This window comes from Leopardus geoffroyi, chromosome C3, assembly GCF_018350155.1.
Source record: "Leopardus geoffroyi isolate Oge1 chromosome C3, O.geoffroyi_Oge1_pat1.0, whole genome shotgun sequence".
Lineage (NCBI taxonomy): Eukaryota > Metazoa > Chordata > Mammalia > Carnivora > Felidae > Leopardus > Leopardus geoffroyi.
Window position 1 is genome coordinate 26,578,187 of NC_059338.1, and position 20,041 is coordinate 26,598,227.

At 41.7% G+C, this 20,041-nt stretch overlaps 1 protein-coding gene across 3 annotated transcripts in view; it reads right to left on the reverse strand.

The window, feature by feature from the left end:
- Positions 1-5,415: 5,415 nt before the first annotated feature.
- Positions 5,416-20,041, reverse strand: part of MDM4 (MDM4 regulator of p53) — a 42,659-nt gene continuing 28,033 nt past the window's right edge. For 2 of the 3 annotated variants that reach the window (XM_045456328.1, XM_045456327.1), the window contains one exon: positions 18,063-18,178. Coding sequence is in view for 1 of the 3 variants with exons in the window: in XM_045456326.1 (XP_045312282.1) it covers positions 12,278-12,850; positions 14,791-14,871; positions 16,615-16,764; positions 18,018-18,178 (965 nt within the window). In the remaining 2 variants the exon portion in view is untranslated. Of the gene's footprint in view, positions 12,851-14,790; positions 14,872-16,614; positions 16,765-18,017; positions 18,179-20,041 lie in introns of those variants that run through there. The other variant, XM_045456326.1, reaches the window with a different exon arrangement.

Genomic DNA, 20,041 nt, shown 5'->3' on the forward strand with positions numbered 1-20,041 from the left:
AGTTAAAATTTCCCAATTTAGGGCCCGGGAAGTCTCACATTTCTTTAACTTGATTCGAATGCATGGTTTATTTCCCACCAGTGACTCTTTTAAAGGTTAACGATGAAGGGAAGAGTCCCAGAGTGCGAGGAGGCAAGATGGGGTTACCTAGACCAAATGCGTTCGTTATAGTTTAAACTGTAGTCAAAACCTCCTGGGTTTGCACGTAAGATTTTACATGCGTGTATATCCTTTCTCTCAAGAGGCGATCCAGAGCACCCACCCCTTGACCCCAAGCAAGTTACGAACTACGACTCTATGAACTGTTTCATGGTAAACATCCCCCTGCCTGCATCCATATACTCTTTTGCTTTCCTCTGTTTCTTTAAGCCTTAAAGGATACCTGGGTGGCTCAGTCGGTTAAGTGTCTGACTTCGGCTCATGATCTCATGGTTTGTGAGTTTGAGCCCCTCATCAGGCTCTATGCTGACAGCTCAGAGCCTGGAGCCTGCTTCAGATTCTGTGTCTCCCTCTCTCTCTGCCCCTCCCCTGCTCACACTATCTCAAAAATAAATAGATGATTGATAGATACCTGGCTTTCCCCCAAGGAACCTTGGCAGTCATTTCTCCAAACCTCATGCACCTTCAGTAGAGGAGACGGGCCTCCCTGACCGCATCCAGACTACTATCCCTCCACACAGAAATCTCTGCTCTTTTGAGACTTAGACCTCCTTTATAGTGCCATCTGGTTACCTTCCAGATATTTTGCTCACTCGTTATCGATTTTGGGTTCCCACAATCCTGCCAACATCCTGGGTGATATCGACGCCACAGGAATGACCCATCCAACACCCCCAGCCTCACAGGACCCTTCCTCATTGACCAACTCCACATCAAAAAACTCCTCTTCCATGATGTTTGAACTGCTCACTCCATGCCACGCCTGGGACCTACCCTCACCTGGGATTGTCCACCTTTGTGCCAGTCCGCTCAGACTAAGTCAGTAGCACACCCCCCAAGTCTTGTTTCTCTGCCCACTGCAGGACAGCCGCAGCTCTGCTCCCTGTTCTCGTCGATCTTGGAGCCAGACTACAGGGCAACCTTCATTCTGGGGTGCACTAGCCTCATGCTGAGGGAAGAAGCCCTGACTGACCCTAGCAATGTCCCCCGAACCTCTGCTCAGAAGCAGTACACTTCATTCCCGCTGACATTTCATGGACAGGCCTGGTGCCACCAGGGCACGGAGCACTACCCACCCTCTCTGGAGCATGGTGGAGAGAAGTGGCAGATGATTTGATGACACCATCTGTCACAATCTTGGAAGTCTTGATTAGAACATCGGTCTAGGGGTGCCTGGGTGGCTCGGTAGGTTAAGTGTCCGACTTCAGCTCAGGTCATGATCTCGCGGTTTGTGAGTTTGAGCCCTGCGTTAGGCTCTGTGCTGACAGCTCGGAGTCTGGAGCCTGCTTCCGATTCCATGCCTTTTTTGCTCTCTGCTTCTCCCCTGCTCACGCTCTGTCTCTCTCTCAAAAACAAACCTTAAAAAATAAAAAAGAACATCAGTCTATCTCGGAACACAGCGGCCTGTCGTTCCTGCTCTCAGTCCACTCCTACCATACCATCTTTCAACTTCGTTCAGCCTGTCCATTTCCTATCAGCCCCTCCCAGAAATAATGATGATAGATAACATTTATTGAACACTCCATAGGTGCTGACTTAACATCTATTATCCCATGACGAAGCTGAGACTTAGAGAAGTCAAATAATAACTTGTCTTCACTTTCTCCTTCCTATCTTCGAGGGTAGAAACATCACTTCAACTGTTAGGGGAACAGGAGAACCAGGGAGAACTGAGAGCCCAGGCTGGGGACATGAATGCGTCGTAACAGCAATCTGCAAGTTGTATGATTTTTCTCCTGAAGTGCTCAGCGGCTGGGCTTACTGGCTCTCAGCCAGAGGTAATTCTCTCCTCAAGTGACATGTGGCAGTGCCTGCGGACAGTTTTTCTTGGGGATGGGGCACTACTGGCATCTAGTGAATAGAGGCCAGGGATGCTACAATGCCCAGGACACCGGTCCCCACAACAGAAAATCTCCCAGTTCCAAATGTCCATCGTGCTAAGGCTGAGGAGCCCTGGTCCGGAGACCAGCTAGTGTCAGGCAATCACCTAGCAAGTTTCTCTAGTCTGTTCTCTCCTCTTCCCCGGACTTCCTGCTTCGGACTTCCTCCATTCTCTTCAAACCCTTCTGCCAACTGCCTCCCCCACGGGATTGCGCTCTCCTTCCCTGCTTTCAACCACACTAAACTTTCCAGTCTGCCAGATACCATGAGCTCCAAGGCCCTTGCCTGTTTGCTCTTACCTCCATGCTCCCCCATCTCCCAACCCCCGTCCTTCCCCGAGCTCTCGGCTTCTCAACTCTTCAAGGAGGCTGTTCCTGAACTCTCGACTAGATCAGGCCCCTCTTCTGTATTTTCCACAGCAGCACGTGTGCCCCCAACAGACCACGCGCGACACTAACCCTACGTGTTGCCTAGCCTGTTTCCCGAAGCCACGAGAGCAAGGACCACGTTCCTCAGTTTCAGCACAGCGTCCCCGGGACCTACAAAGTATAAGATAAGTGACAGGTGCTTAGTATTTACAGCCCAGGTGTCTCCATTTCCCTCTGGATCTCTCATACGAACAAAGTCAACACGTCCAAAACTCATCACTTTTTCCTACCTCACCACCACCACAAACCTACCCTTTTACCATATTCTTGATCTCCGTGAGTGGCACCGCCATCCACCAACTGCCCAAGCCATCCCTGACTCCTCCCTTTTTCCCCTCACAGCCCCAGGCATTCATTCAGGAAGTGCGTCCCTTCCGCCTGGGTTTCTGTCAACTCCACATACTTCTTCTTTTGGGCTTTTGTCTCAGACACAATAGTTTTAACCACTGACTCGATTCTGTCAGTTACGTTCATTCCCTCAGACAGGTTACTTACTTCCTCTAAGCCTTAAATACCCGATGGGACTAGTAAATGCCCAGTCAGCACCCACTAAACGCTCAGTAAGTGCTATCTACTGTTCTTCTTGCCAGGTCCACTGCCATCACTCTAGGAACATTGTTTCCAGCCCAGGTTGCTGCCAGGACCTGTTATCCCTGCTTCTGGCTGGCACTTCAGTCTATTCTCAACAATGTACCCAAAGCTCCCCAAAATGCAAATGAGATGTCACACTCCTGCTTAAAATCCTTACATGGCTCTCCACTGCCTTCAGGATAAGGTTCAACCTTCCTGGCTTGTCATAGCCCACCCGCATGACACCCCAGGGCCGTCTCTCGGCACTTCTCCCATCACACCCTTGGCTCCGGTCACGTGGAACCACCAAAGCCACTTCCTTCACTGCCGCTGCCTGGCCAGTGTGCAAACTGCCCCCATCCCTACCTCCAGCGCAGACCGCAGGCAACTGAGAGAGCTTCCTGATTCACTGTGCTATTCCCAGTGCCAAGCAGGATCTGGCTCAGATTAACATCAAATAAGTATTTATTGACCGAATTGAACTCCCATGCTTTATTTTGAAGAGGAAACAAAGCAAAAAGAAAGTATTAACCACATGAGTTCAGGGTTGGGAAGGTATGTAGTGAGATTATCCCTGCATCCCCAAACCCATAATGACCTGCAATCTTTCTAATAGCACTGATTTTTGTGAAACCTTTAGAGTGTGGATTTGTGCAAAGTCTAGCAAACGGGGGGTGCCTGCGTGGCTGTCAGTTATGCATCTGCCTCGATCTCAGCTCAGGTCGTGATCTCACGGCTCTCGAGTTGGAGGCCCCCATCGGGTTCTACGCTGATGACACAAGAGCCTGCTTTGGATGCGGTGTCTCCTTCTCTCTGCCCCTCCCCCACTTGTGCTTTCTCCAAAAAATAAACTTAAAAAAAAAAATTCTAGCAATCAAGCACCAACAAGGCATTTGTCTGCAAATGGCAATCTGAATCAGTGACTAGTTTCAGCTCGCCTTACTCTAGCCCCAGACTACATTCAACAATGATTCAGCTTGCAGCAACCAGGTTAAGTAGGATGCAAAAATCCAGGAAACAAAACATGTTATGCAGTTGGAATCCATACAAAGTACCTTAAAGGGGTCACAAAACGTGGAAAGGGTTGTGGACACGGAAACTGGCTTCATCCTTGGCTCTGATGCTCCTCCTCCTTTTTTTTTCATTTTTAAATGCTATCCCCAGTATTTCCAGTATCACCCCACACCCCCAGGAGCTCCTCATACAGGTACATATTACATAACTCTAGATAAGACAGCCTACGAAGTGTGCCCCCAACAACTGTGCAGCATACACCAATCTGTGTCTGTTTTGCAGTGGCCCTGAGCTCAGGACAACTGACCCGAGTTTCACTCACCTTAACGGTCCCAGCTGGGAGGACATGACCTTCTGAGAATGTGGGCTAGCAAGCTCTCTGGTGGACAGGTTTTCGTGATATCCCTCAAAAGAACAGAACAGGAGGGCCACAGACCAGTGGTTTCAATGAAGCTACTGAAAATGAACGTAAAATGTTGTGCTTTTTTATAAGAATTTCCTAAGTTTCGTTAGCTTTTCAAGGAGGGCTAGAATCCCCCCAATCTAAAAACCTCAGCAAACGTTAGGCATGGAAGTGATAAATCAATGTGTACTTTGTGGCAAACCCTCACTACCTCTTGAACTAGCCCCAATCTGAAACACAAAATAGAAGCCTGCACCTAGCATGTCTCCGTCAACTCAGTAGAGGCAAATCTGTCACCTCACCATTTGAAATCTCTCCAGTAGCAAAGACGGACAAGGCGATACAGTCGTGGGCTCAGAAGAGTTAGGTACAGACTGGTGCCTAGAAGGAAGGCTTGTCTCAAATCACCCTAGACATGCAGGTATGATACATTCTCTAATTCTCAAGGGCTATAGTTGGGGAAATTCCACTTGACCTAACTAGCTCAATGTTCAAAGCGACTCTGCAAAATCTTTTCTGTTTCAGAAAGAAACTGAAGGACTGGGGCGCCTGGGTGGCTCAGTCGGTTGGACGTCCGACTTTGGCTCAGGTCATGATCTCGCAGTCTGTGAGTTCAAGCCCCGCGTCGGCTCTGTGCTGACAGCTCAGAGCCTGGAGCCTGTTTCGGATTCTCCCTCTCTCTCTGACCTTCCCCCGTTCATGCTCTGTCTCAAAAATGAATAAATGTTAAAAAAAAATTTTTTTTTAAAAAGAAACTGAAGGACTGGGAATCTAAAAATGAAATACAATACTCTAATAGGTGAATGGTGGAAACTATCAAAGTCACTACTGATTAAGTACAGCAACTTCTATGGCAAATTCTATTCTCTCCGTCCCCAAATCAGACAGAAGACTGCATATAAAATCAAAAAGTGAGATTCTGTTATATACAAATTTCCCCAATAATGACACCACAACGGTAAAACGAAAAATATTTAATACACAAAAAGGCACAACAGAATCAACAGGGATTAAAAGCATTACATAGTGCAAAAACCAAAAAGATACAGAGCTATTTTATCGGCGCTTAAAAGGACTAGATGAGAACACATGAAGCTGTCTCCTTTCCCCATTTACTAAGCTGGCCACATTCAGTTACTTAAAGTTGCTTTTTTCCTTCCACGCGATGCAAGCACATTGGCTACACTCCTGTCGGTTATGCTACCTGATGAGATATGTTATTTGGAAAACTGCATGTTTTCGGTGTATTGGCAGTGCATTTTAGGCCACCTACTCAAGTGCACGTAGAAAATTTTCGTGGATCAAGACCATAGCGTGGCAGTTGTATCTACTATCCAAATTTACACACACTTCTCTCAGAACCTAGAGATGGCCTCTTTTCTAGTCAAGAGCTTCATAGCAAGGAAAGAATAGATGGGCTAGAGGCATGGGTATAAGGAAGCAACATAGGCTCTGCTAGGCAGGCATAGAGAGGAGCTTGTGCTCGGCTTCCAGAACATGAGGTATTCTGAATACATACCCCAGAGCTTGGTATAACAATTCTGAACATCTTATTTAAAGCAATTTACAGGTTAGGTTGCTCCCGCATCCTTTATCTCCATAACAAACTATGAGGTAGAAAAAGGGTAGTACAAGTATTCATTTTACACATGGGAAAAACTGAGGCTTAAGAAGGTCAAGACCAGGACCACAGAGGGTGGAATGATCTCACTCCTTATCTCTACCCAAAAGGCACGTAATAGTGCCTACAGACTAAGGACAGAGTCCTGTTCAAAGGCTGCTTACAACTTCTACCTTGCCAAGTGCTGAGGAGGCCAGAAACATTTCATTCCCCTTTTAAAACATTTTCTATTATTTTTAAAAGGAGGAAAGAAAAAAACCCAAAAGGAGACATTTTGATTATTTTAAAAGGAAGTGAAAAAGCAAGGCAAACTGAAGGGGAAAAAAGTCCTGTAGGAAAGGGGAAGGCTGGCCTCAATCTCTTAGTGCAGAGACAACAGTGGCACTGATTGCCCTCCCTGTTCTCCCATCATGGACGCAAAGGAAGCCTAAACTACAAGTTGTTTTTTATTAGATAGTAGCTCTCATGTCACAGCTTCCCCTCCTGATTGCTAGAATCTGCCACCTAACTCTCCAACAGAAACACTCCCCCAGACTGACTGGAAAAGAGGAATCTTATCTAAAGATCACTGTAGTTACAACCACCCAGGAGGTGATACAGAAGGCCTTTGGTATAAAAGCAGTATCCAGAAGCAGACCTCTTTGAACTCTGAGGAAAAAAGAGCAACAGTAAGGGAAGAAGGAAGAGGAAAGGTAGGACATCAAGGTAGCTGTTAAAAAAAAAAAAAAAAAAAAAAAGCCTTAGGGTAAGACATTAGGTGTTCTGATAGGTGTCAGTGTTCTAGTGATTACGTCAACTTTCAAGAAAGCATTTGCTGAATGATAGCGACTGTTCTGACACAGGAATTACTCTACAGCACTTGACCCTTTTCAAGATCCCTGACCCATTCTACCCCAAGAAATGAGGACTCTCACTTGCTGTGCTATGTTCCCAGAAGGTATCAAATAAGGATCCTGGATAAAGGAAAACAATCTGCAGGACAAGCAACATCTTTGATTTCGGATAAGCTACCAAGAGATATCAGCTACTTCTTTCTGCAGATACACTTCTCTGTAACATTTTCCGTCATTCAAAAGGCTCTGATGGAGGTACAGTAAACCCGAGTGTTTTTTAAGGTTGTATTTTCTTTAACAAGGTCACACGCACCAGTAACGGCATTACTTGGGATTGCACGTTCATTCTATCAAAAGATCTCAAAATGCTTAGGATACAATCTCCCACAGGTAAGAAGAGATCTGGCGGCTCCTGTAAAGGACGAATGTAGCAATGGTGACCGAGGAAAGCTCTGTCCACAGAAAGGATGTCCCAAAGCAGTCTGGAAAAACTGTCCCCAAGTTAGGCCAGGGAGTCACTTGAACCACTACCTCAGTTCAGCTGCAGACCCTCAGTATCTCTCCTCATACGCTGAACTGCAACTCCATTAATCACCTTCCGGACAATTCCAGCAAAGTAACCTCAGCATACCCTACGGCAGTGCAAAATTCCAGACATTTGTAAACATTGCACATTTTGCTTTTGGCACAGGGGAGAGCTTACAGGTTTTTTCTCTTTGAAGTGCAGATCCTAAACACAGCTACTTCCTATTTTATAGCCATTTTCAGCAAAGGCATTAGCAGTCTTGATAGTGTATGTACATACATATATACACACCCATGAATGAAGAGAACCATCAAAGTAAATTCTTCTTTAGGGCTCTGATGAACAATTTAAGTAGATACTTGGCTAAATGGAAAACAACAGATTCACAGTATCTAAAGGCATATAGTTCAAAGTTCACATAACTCTCAGGGGGGAGAGGGGGGGCGATGCAAATAACTGGTTAACAAGTTTCCTCCTTTCTAAAGAGAACCAAGAGATAACACAATACTTCTGCAGAACCCAAGATCTAGCATTCACCAATTTCTCATTAATGACTTTTCAAAGGAGCCAAATATTGCATTGAGTTGACATTTAAAAAAAAAAAGGTTACAAATGATCCTGACCATTAAAAATTCTCACAAATAAAACCATGTCCTACAAAGCATTATATACACCTAAATATACATAAATTATTATTAAAACACAACTGCATATTTCAAATGCTTGGCAGTGATTCCATCTTATATTAGAAAAGTTCATGGCAGTTTGTAGGCTGGCTTGGCTAGACGCTGACCCATTGTTCAAGCCTAGGACCGAGAACCTATGATATTCCATAGATGGACTACGAAAAAATGGCAATATGCATTGGTCTTAAGATTTTTATCAAGTCTGATTTAAGTATTTAATACAAAAGCATAGCAAATATTATAAGTACAGTGCAAGTACAGGGAGTTAATGAGACAGGAGACATTTTTAGCTGTAACCTAAAAATTCATTCTTTCTTAAGATTTGTCACTTTTGCTCTGAATTTTCTGTCCAGGGTAACCTGATCATAAATATTAATAATGGTAATTAAAATAAGAAGTTTGGTGCTGGGACGCTTGGCTGGGCTCAGTCAGTAGAGCATGCAACTTGGTCTCGGTCAGAAGTTGAAGCTCCATATTGGGGATAGAGATTACTTAGAAAGACAGACAGAAAGAGAAAGAAAGACAGAAAGACACAGAGAGAGAGAGAGAGAGAGGGAGAGGGAGAGGGAGAGAGAGAGAGAGAGAAAGGAAGAGAGAAAGAGAAAGAAAGAAAGAAAGAAAGAAAGAAAGAAAGAAAGAAAGAAAGAAAGAAAGAAAAAGAAAGAAAGGAAGAAAGAAAGAAAGAGAAAAAGAAATTTGGTGCTAATATGGTATGATTTCATTGATCACAAATCTATGGCATGATGCAGAAAAGTTAAACTCCACTGGCACCCACTTTAAGAGATCCCTCCTCACAATCAAGATTTCCACTCAAGCATCTGGGAGTGAAAAGGGAGAAAAGGAGACAAATCAGACGGGCTGCTAAAAAAAGAGCGGTAAACTGGCACTGTTTCCAGAACACCAGAGCACACTGTCCACCCTAAATACAACTAAAAGATAAATAGTAGTGTTTGGAAATTAGGAATTTACCTGGCAGAAGTAAAACTATGAAGACTTCACGTACAAACTATGTCTTGCTTTACCGGCAGTGAGTAAAATACACCTGTACCGCAGTAGCACGAAAAAAAAAGAACAAAAACAAAAACAAATCAAGATGCAGGTAACGAATTGCTCTGATAGCGTTATGTGGCCCTTTGTAGGACTCTTCACCCGTTCTACCCCAAGGAATGACAAGTCCCACTTGCTATCCTACACTCCCAGGGGTGATTACACAGGATAGGGATCCGGGATGAAGGAAACCATCTGCAGGGGAAGCGGCATCCCGGATTTCAGATAAGCTACCAAGAAATACCAGCTGCCTCCTCCTGCAGATACTATCACTCGTTTCTCTGTAACAGCTGCAGTCAGTCCCACGGCTCTCGGCTCTCATCAGAGATCCAGGAAACCCGAGCCTAGGTTATTATACCACTCACAGCTCAAACATACAGTTTGGGATGTTCTAAGCAAAGTATTTCGTGGTAACGGGGACAGTATAAAACCCAGGTGAGCAAGGGGGAGAAGGAAAGTTGAGTAGCAAAAGAGGATCCTGTGCTAGGCAAGGATGTGCCAAAACTGGCATCAAATATCTACAAACACAAAATTTTCCAATTTTTTTAATTTTCTAAAAAAACCTGCAACTTTTCATAAGAGGAATCAGAGGGTACAAGTGCAGATCCCCAACTCTCCTTGTCCTTCCTTTAAGTTACCATTTGCAAAAGCACCAAACTGGCAAAAATCAAACAAAACTGAGGGCTATCAAACTATTATGAAGAGAGTAGTACTTGAGAGAAAATAGGAGAAAAAGTCATTTAAATTGCAGGAGTGGTGGAGCATTTACCTTGGTTTAACAAAACACTAAACTCAAAGGACTCGTTCTACTTCTAGAAGGAAAACAAACCCTTGTTCCTGATGCCTAGAGAGAGCCAGGAACTTAACTTCCTTCCCCAAGAAGGAACAATACTGAAGACAGTGGATCAGGCTCCTCTGCACCTTTATCTTTCCTCCCTGTGGGAGGACATCTGATTATATAAGAAAGCCTGACATTAATAGGGCCTTTTTCTTTGGGGAGAAAGTGTTAAAAGTTATTACTCTCTCTAAAGTCCTAGTTTGGCTGCAAGTCACATTCTGCAGTATTTTAGGATGATGAGCTACCACAAATTCGAGAAGCATCCCGCTTTATATATTTAACAAACAATAACAAGGGAGCGAGCATGGTTTAGAGATTTACTACAAGTCACCTAGATTCTAGTAATAGCTGCATCACTAGCTGTGACTTTTGACAGTCATTTAACCTTAAATTTAGCCTCAAGTGCAAAATAACAGGGGCTTGAGTATATGAGTGCATTCTAGTTTTAAAATTCTAGAACTTTTAACAAAATTCCCCCTCAGAAAATTAAATATGCTGCTAAAAATGATCTTGTTCATTCTACTTCTTGTAACTGGGAAAACCCTTCCTTCTAGGGCAGGGCTTCCCAAAGTGTGGTCTGTGGACCACTTGAATCAGCTTCCGGGAACACATGTTCAAATGGAAACTCCAGGGCAAAGTGGGGGGAGGGGGGATTTGAGTTTGGCTTTTTTTTTTTTTTTTTTTTTTTTAAACTTGGGCTGTTTTAACAAGCAACCCAGGTAATTTTTTGGATCAGTAAATTTGTTAATTCTAGGGCCCTTGTCCCCAAAATCTCATATGCATACCCCTGGGCATACTTCAAGATTTTTCCATGGAGAAAGCAGGCAGGGATAGGTATAAAGACATCAGCTTAAAGGTCTTCAACTTCCATTTGTACTGTCCTAAGATTAATGGGCTCAGATAAGACTTCTTCAGATCTACCATTTTTCTTATTATCCTTTTCACAACCGCCATAACTCCCTATTTCCAAAGGAAAGGCTGCCTCTCACCCATCTAGAATCTTACTATGGGGCATTGCCTCAGAATGTAAAAAACCTCTAGAGGCATCAAATAAAAGAACAACAAAAAACCTCCAGAGGATTCTCAGAAGATAATGAGGACAGAGTAAAGCAAAGGGAGCTTAGGTTAAAAATTCTATGCCTTACCTACCTTAGAACTGTAATTGAGACGGTTGTGCCAGAAATGTGTTAATGCATTTATTTTTAAAAATAAAGTCAAACATTTTCTGACTGAAAGTGAAATCTGATTTGGCTGATGAATTTTAAAATGAGAACAGCTTTGCTACTTTATATGACAGGACTTTTTCTATAACTTTAATCAACGAAACCTACAGCTCCAAGGCTTTGAGAAAAATATTTTTAAGGCACATATACAATGTATCGGATAGGGTACCCTTTCTAAGTATTTAAAGGTATTTTTAAAATTTAGATGTCATACTAAACATGTGCAAAAGGACAGCTAACCTAGAATGAGAGCCACGAAATGGAGGGGGAACTGCTTGGAAAGAAGAACAAGGGAAACATTCTAAGGAGACAGAAATGTTCCATTGCTTGTTTTAGGCTGGCTACTCAGAGGTCTACAACTCACCAGAAAGGAAACTTTGTCTGTTAATTATATACCTCATGGTGTAAAATGTGCAAAAGGTTATATATACTTTTTCAAAATTCTTTTAGGAGTATGTTACCAAAAATGCTCCATACCATTGTTCTAGGCACACATGGAAGAAAGCGTTTGTTTTTCAAGACTTTTCTTTTAGCTTATCTGAATCGTGCAGCCTGACTGCAACAATCTATATAGCATTACATACCTTGACTAATCAAATTTATTATTATTTCTTTTGTTAGCTTTAGTATTTTTCTAATAACCACCTTGGATCCTAATGCCTAATAACATTCCTTAACAGAAAAAAAGAATGGGGAATACAATTAACTAAAGAAATAGTAAATCTTCAAATAATTTGGTAAGTGAGCGAATTAATGTATTTTTGTTAGTACTGGCAGTTGCTTTCTCCCAGATCCTCATCTTTGAGGAGAGAATGAAGTGGTTAACGTATCTTTTCAGGTTAACAGCGTCCCCCAAATTGGCAACCTAGTTCTAAAGAACTCATTCTCAAATTCCATATAAGTTTAGAAGCAAAAATGTTGGGGAACACAGATGTTTACCCAAATAAATAAACAGATGTAATGGGCTACACTGAGTAGAGATGCTCAATACTGACATTTTGAAACATGACCTAGCCCTGTTAATATTTTCTGCAATTCGCTGAGTTAGCTATGCTATAAAAACCTTAATAACCAACTGAATCTCTTTCTTGCAAATAGGGCATGAAGCCCCAGCCTTCTTTAATCTTCTGGCACAGTGAAAACAAGTGACAAGATGGCCCGTCCTCCCATGAATAATGTTTCCATCTCGTGGTCTTTTCTCACACAGACTACACGGCTTCAAGAGATTCTGGCAATCCTCCATGTTTTCTGTATCTGTTCTCTGTTCAAAAAGGTTATCTGATTGTTCTCCCGTGCTTGATATGGTTTCTTGGCTTTCCGAACTGTGGGCCAAATCCAAGAATTCTACTGAGTTGCAGGGATCAAAAAGTTTAGGGTTTTCTTCCTTTGTATACACATCTTTAGGTCTAACAACTGGAGCTGATATGGTTCTTCGGCAATCAGGGACATCAATTCCTTCATTTTCCTTCTTTTCAGGTATGGCAGTGATATCAGACGTGGAGAGAGAATGGGTTAACTTAGAACAATCTGAATACCAATCCTTCCTCAAGGCCCAGCAACGGAAACAGTACCTCTTGCTTGGAGAGTTAAATTTCTTGCACTCAGTACACTGCCACTCATCCTACAAAGACAAGTGCAGCCAGTTAACACTCACTCCGTGGCAAACATGAAGTTGAGGAAAAGGGAGGGTAGGCCCTGGCTCATCATCTCACTAAGCTAGTGAGAGTCCGGACATTCCCCATCGGTGGTCTAGCCTCGCATATGAGCAAATTCCACAGCCACGTGGAAGAAAGTCTTGACAAGTTTTACAATGATAGTGACACGACCGCCATTTTCAAGTCAAGATTTATATGGCTATCTTTAAGAAAGTTAAATTCATTATTTTGGCATTCTATCTCATCTGGATGGAATTTTGATTGCTGGCTTTTCCCTGCTGCCTTCTTTTTAGTTCATTTCTTTGTACAACTTAACTCTCTTACTGAGCAAGAAGCTAAAGAATGAAGCAAAGAGAACACTTTCATTCTTTCCCACTAATTAAGAAATATAAAATTTGGCAAAAAAAGGAAGCTAAAATTAAAATGAGATTTGAAAACTACTAAATTTACTCATGGTCTCTCACTAGCTAACTATACGCCTAAACCATACTCTCTGAAAAATGAACGTTCTTGTCCTTGGATGCCCGTAACTTTTTTCCTACTTCTCCATACCCAAATTAGTAGATACCAAATTAGGAGATACTGGAGCTCAATGAATTTTAAATGCCTTGCTTCATGCAAAGGTAGCTACCTGGAACAAGTCAAGGGTATTTAATGTGGCTAATTGCCTGGCTCTGACAGGATCAATGACTGGACACAGGCAGACTTGATTACTTTCAGAACAAAGGCCACACACTTCCAGTTTAGAAGTCGTAACTCAATATCATGGGCCAAGAGGCAGGGACGCGACCATCTGTTAAACTGGGTGGTCTTCAGGGAGCCTCACAACACTCTTGCCGGCTTAAGATCCTCACATCTCATCTGAAATGCTATCCAGATACTCAAAGGGGCTTCATAAAGATTTGGAATTCATGACTGATGGTGTGTCACAGTCTAACTGGCATCATTTTTTCTTTTTTAGTAGTACATAAAATAATAGGGCTTATTCAATTCAATGGCATCTTTGATTTGATAAAATACAGTCTATTTGCTTAATAGATTTTCTGGGCCCAAGTAGCCAAAGAAGTCTGATGAAGATGGAAAAACTTATCTCTGCTATTTGTATTATGGTCAAGAACCCTTAACGGACCAATATATTCTACTTTATTACTTAGCTATACACAGACAGATAATTTGCAGTCAATTACCATAATGGGCAACAGTGGCAGGCCAGGAGCTGGGGAGGATCAACCAAAGACAACATACCACTTTTCTATCCCCAAGCAGCAAACTGTAAACTCTCCTCCCCTGTCCTTCCCCCACCACCCTTCTTCCCACGGTGGGTTAGCCAAGGGAAGCACTAAAAGGAACATGGGGAACCAGCATGAAAAGAGAAAAGGTACACATCTGAGTCTAAACCTGAGTTGTCATTTGGTGACAAATCCATACCTATTACCTTTCCAGCTTAATACTCCATTTTCATTTACTAGCCCTCCATTAACATAAACCTGTGTGGAAATTAAGCCATTTGCCATTTGTCGATTTCTAACAAAGCACTGAAAGTATGATCTTTGTACTTGACAAAGAATTTTAGATAGCTTATAAGTCTACCTTCACGATTACAGAGGGGTGGCTAGTGGGGAAAGCAGTGCAGGACTATTCTGAATAACTCTGTGTGTCCACTGCATCAGGTCCAAAGAATTTCGTCAGCAGGGAGAAAGGCATACAGACAGGCACTTAAGTCACCCTTTCTCCAAATTCCAATAAAAACCTGTAACAAAATATAAAGAAGCCAACATGTCTTAACGTCAAGGAAAGGGAGATAGAAATGGGGGAAATGGCCTTCTTCAACACAAGTGCAGTGCTGGAACGTACACACTGGGAGACGCGGGGGGTGCAAAACAGCTCTTTTACTAGATACCCCTACCTCAGAGGTAACTTCTACATCAGTATCGTCACTTATGGACTTGGAGTCCTCAAGGTCATCATTTTTTCCCACTTCAATCACCTATAAGGGCAAAGACATCTCATTAGTGAGGTTCACCTAGTTTACAGGAGGTTATAACCTGAGAGCAAAAAAGACAGAAGAGCTTCAATTTAAAACTACATTCTGCCTCCATCACTAGCACTTAGAAAGAAAATAGCTTAAATGATTCTAGATGCACCCAGCCGGAACTTTAGTGGAAGAAATGATTAAAAAGTACCCAGAGGAAACCAATTTGACAATAAATTTCATATATTATAAAAAAAAAAAAAAAAAAAAAAAAAAGTACCCAGAAAGGTCATCAAATAGAAGAGGGCGCCCAAATGTATGACTTTAATGAAAATAAACAATATCAGAGTAGAAAAGCTACAAATCATTAAATGCGATTTTTTTATGTTGGGAATCTAGGTAGGCATTCAGAATTACACGAGAAAACGGAAGTGAAGAGTACTATATAAAATAAGGAACTGAGATGTCAAGAATGAAAACAAAGTATTTCAAAGTTTTACTTTTCATATTCAAAAGTAAACCTAGTTAAGTGATACTGTGGTTGCCCTGTAACAACATGCCCATGGACCAGGACACAGAAAGTCAAGAAATATGGGAAGTGTCTTCTAAATTTTAAAATTTGGAATTTAAAATTCTAACAACACCCTACTTTGTGATCTGGTAAATGGAACAAAACCAATTATGATTCAATTAGGGACCTCAGTATAGCAACTTTCTCATGCAAGTTCAAGTATTCTAAGTCCCACCTCTCTCCATGGAAGTTTCCAAATGTCCCCTCTGTCTTCCTTCAAGCCACTTGTAGTCCCTTCTAATGCTCCCAACATACAACTAGGCTAGCAGGACCTAAGCATCTATCTGCCTACAAACACACCAGCATATCTTTCAGGAACCCAAATTACTATGAAAATCCCTTAAATTAAAAAAATGACCCTATTCAGGGTGTGTGTTTTGCTACATTTATTCAATGAATGTTTACTGAGAATCTTGTCAATGTTGGACACTGGATCTGGTGTCCAATTTCTTTTGAGACTTGAGCACATGCTTCATCTTGGTGTGCTCACGCCATGTGTATTTGGAGTTCTCTCTTCTTTCCCCTTATTTAAACTCTAAAATACATAGGGAGAACTCATCTATTTCCATTTACATATAAATGGCTATGAAAGACACGGAGATGTCCAAGAAATAAGAATTTCTTTCCCTACAGGCTGCTGTGGCCATTTAGAACGTTGCTTTGTTAGCAAAGAAAGGTCTCCTAAAGAAACAACTCCACAGTGAGAGATCAGACAAGCAGGAAAGGGCAGCTTATTGCTTCTAAAGGAGGAGGAGTTTCACCCAAACAGTCCTATTCTGTTTTTAAGACAGCCTTGGTTAACTTAATGTGACTCTTAAAACTGAATACAGGAAAACGTGAAAAAGTAATGAGTAAAAAGCTCAGCTGGTTAAGCATCCAACTCTTGATCTCGGCTGAGGTCATGATCTCACGGTTCACGGGATAGAGCTCCACGTCAGGCTCTATGCTGACAGTATGGAGCCTGCTTAGAGTTCTCTCTCTCTCTCTCTCTCTCTCTCTCTCTCTCTCTCTCTCCCCCCCCCCCACCTCGTGCCCTCTCTCTCAAAATAAACAAACTTTAAAAAAAGAAATTAAAGGGGGGGAATTATGTGAGTCATCTGTTGTACAAAAGGGTTGGGATACCAGACCTGAACAGATTATGCTAGGTACACGTAGATACAAACAAGGCAAAATATTTCCAAACATACCTTTTTGTCTCTTACTTTCCCTACTTCTTCACTTGTTTGTTCAGTATCTGCGGCTTCAACTTTGATTCCCACACCAAATTGCTCTGATACAGACTCATTCAAAAACCACAAATCATCTGTGGTGTCTGAAACAATGGCAGTACCTATATCCTAGTAGAAAAAAAGGTTTATAGTCAGACACGTATCAGTAATGCTGAACCAATAAAAACGAACCCAAAACTCAACGTCCTTACACATCTCCAAAGAACACCTTGTCTCTTTTTTCGACGGACATCTATTCATTCCACAGACATCTACTTCGCATCTACTATGTATAAACTCGCGAGTGGATATAAAGGAGTCTGGCAAAGAATTCTCTACTTTAACAGTAACTCAAGTATAACACTTGAGAAATGGTACTAAAGAGCTTAAAGGCTAAAGACTCACAGCTGCTCAACTAAATAGAATCCATTCCCTCAACTCCTTTCCAAAGGTGGTATTCTGAGAACCTAGAAGACATTCTATTAACTGTGGTACATCATTTCCTTGACAGTCAATAATGTTTATTAAAATATGAGAAATACTGATAGTAACTCAAATCTTCTTTCTGAATTCCCAAACAACTTTAAATATAACTTTCTTTCCACATTCAACTATGGATATTTTATGACATGCTTTTCTCCAATATTCCTAAAAGAAAACTTATTATTTTGCCACTATAATATACCCATTCATTTACTGAGCAAATGCTCATGGAACGCCTTTTACGTGTCAGATACTGTTCTAAGTACCAGGTAACAGAATAGAGTGGTAAATGATGCGAAATCCCTGGACTTACATTTCAGGAGGGGTAAACAGACAAGAGATACATAAAACAAAACAGAGTAACAGTTTTACAAAGCGAGAAGTGCAATGGAGAATATAAAATAAGATAAAGGAAGAGAATAATTATGGCTCGCATTAGGGTATGACACCGGAAGTAATAAAAGGGGTTAGATTTTGGATATGTTTTGGGTAAAGAGCTGACAACGTGAATGCGGCATATGACAGAGAAAGAAATCAATGATATCCCTTTGGATTTGGCTAGAATTACTGGATAGAAGGTAGACTTGTGAAAAAAGAAAGGCTGGATAGGAATGTTTGGGGAAAAAGAAAAATTAAGAGAAAAATCTGGTTTGAACATGTTAAATGTCAGATCATCTAAGTGAAGGTGTTGAGTAGGCAGCTGAATATAGAAGGTGGGCATTTAAGAGAAGAGGTCAGGGCTGCAGATACAGATTTGAGCATCAGGCGCACACAGATGGTGCTTAAAGTCGTGGCACTGAATGAGAATTCTTACAGAATGCAATGTGTGGTCGAGAGCAACCAAGGATGTTACTCTTTCAAAAGAAAACAAAAAGTTCCTCTTCAAATGTGACATTTACCTGATTTGTCTGTAAATCAGTTGAGCCATTACTTCTAGGTGTATAGTTGTTCCTCAGGTTTCCTAAAAACCACCAAGGCAGTCCGGCTATATCCCACTCCTCAAACCCAAGGTCCAGCTTAGAGGTCTCACCTTGGGTTAAGTTTTTTATGAAGTCTTCACCTACAGCGGTTGGTCAAACGGAAAGAATGGTAACTATGTACACAACACTAAGAATCAAAACTCGGTTTGTAACACTTACAATCTCTTTCTAAGACAGATAAAAAGACATGTCTACACCCAGTACAAAAGTGGCAGAGCCAAACCTCCTATTTAGGCTTCATTCATTGGTAAGTAATGACACCAGAAGTAGATGGATCATTTATCAAGAAATCTAAACTCTGAAAGCATCCAAACAACGATGTTTGCTCTTAGAGGATTTCAAAATGGTCACTATTCGCATGTTAAACATTCTTACCACAGCAATAACTAAAGAATGACTCGCTGTAGCACATGATGCCTGATAATGGCTCGATCCATTGAACTGCAAATGGTGGAGGCATGGTGGTCTGACTTGAGACAGAACCAAGGCAGCCCAGACCGGAATGCGCATTCACAAGGTTGACAAGGCAGTCTCACTGCTACCACATATTCAGGAAATGTTTCTCACTAACTCATGTTTTGACAGGTAACAACCATCATAAAATGCTGAACTCAAGGTTATCCAAGTATGTCCTTTCTAGATCAATGGGCTCTCCTGGAATTATCTAAAATCAAGAAATATTACAAATCCAAAACATAAGAAGGCCCCACATATTCCAAGTAAGAGATGTTGCTTTGTACATCCAAATGGCATTCAAGGTGGTTACTAACATAAGTCTGTTGCTATCACAAGAACTTCTTTTCTTTCTTTCCCCTCATCCAATCTTTTTTTGCTGTGCTTTCCTCTTTTCCTACTTTCTCACTCTCCTCTACTCCTCCCAATGCACCAGGCACGCCAATGGCAACCACAAGTGTTTAAATGTCCTGAGGTACACGTGCTTGGCAACTTTCGTAATAAATAGATCTCTGTCAGAACAAAAGGTTACCTATCTACTTACAAATTATAATGATCCCTGCCCATTAAGTTCAGGAGAAAGTTCAACTTTTTACTTATTCATTACTAGAATTATCAAAATCCAAATTCCTGAGATGGCACCATATTAAAATTATTCTCATCTATTCAAGCTCTATAACTTCTTGTGAAGAGAACAGAAATATACTTTCCACATATAAAAAGTCTGTCCTTTCTATCTACTTTCCTGAAGATACTAAGCTATTTATTCTCAAAGTTTACATCACAAACAACATACAATCTCTTGAATTGGCTATTCTTATATTTCAAATAGCTTTCTGAGTAGCAAATAAGCAAGGACCTGCAGTTATAGAAAAAAATACACATTTAATACCATTCAGAACAGAATAAGCTCCAAGGTAAACAGGCAGCCCAAAATTCAGTTGCATGATAAATTGTTTCAATTTTAAACACCGAAAACAATTTCAGCAGCATCACTCTCTGGAGGTTGCTGGAGGTCTAACCTGCCACTGCTCCAAGTGTGAGACTAGAAACTATCGGACCATGAAACACCTCTGAGTAATTTATGACAGTATACACCTTTGCAGAAAAAACGTTAGGACATATTTTATAAAGCAGGGCACGGGGGAAACTTCCAAAATATCGACTAACTCGTTTAACTTGACCATAGCACATCCAGTATGGATGGCAAAGAGCTGAGGACTACCATCCAAGGGCAAAGGAACTACTAGACTTCCGATACCTCATTCTCGGCTCTAACGTACTAAGTACATATCTTTGCAAACTTCAAAACTCTATGAAAATTAGCCTCTGCCTCAAGCAGACAAATAAAAATATAAATTGTAACCAGACTGAACATATACAGGTGTGACAGGATTTAAAAGTCCAAGGCAGCTGACTTGCCAGGCAGCAAACTGATAAATGTGTAGCTATCTTCTGGTAGCACCCTAGCCAAAGGAAGGGACTGGCTC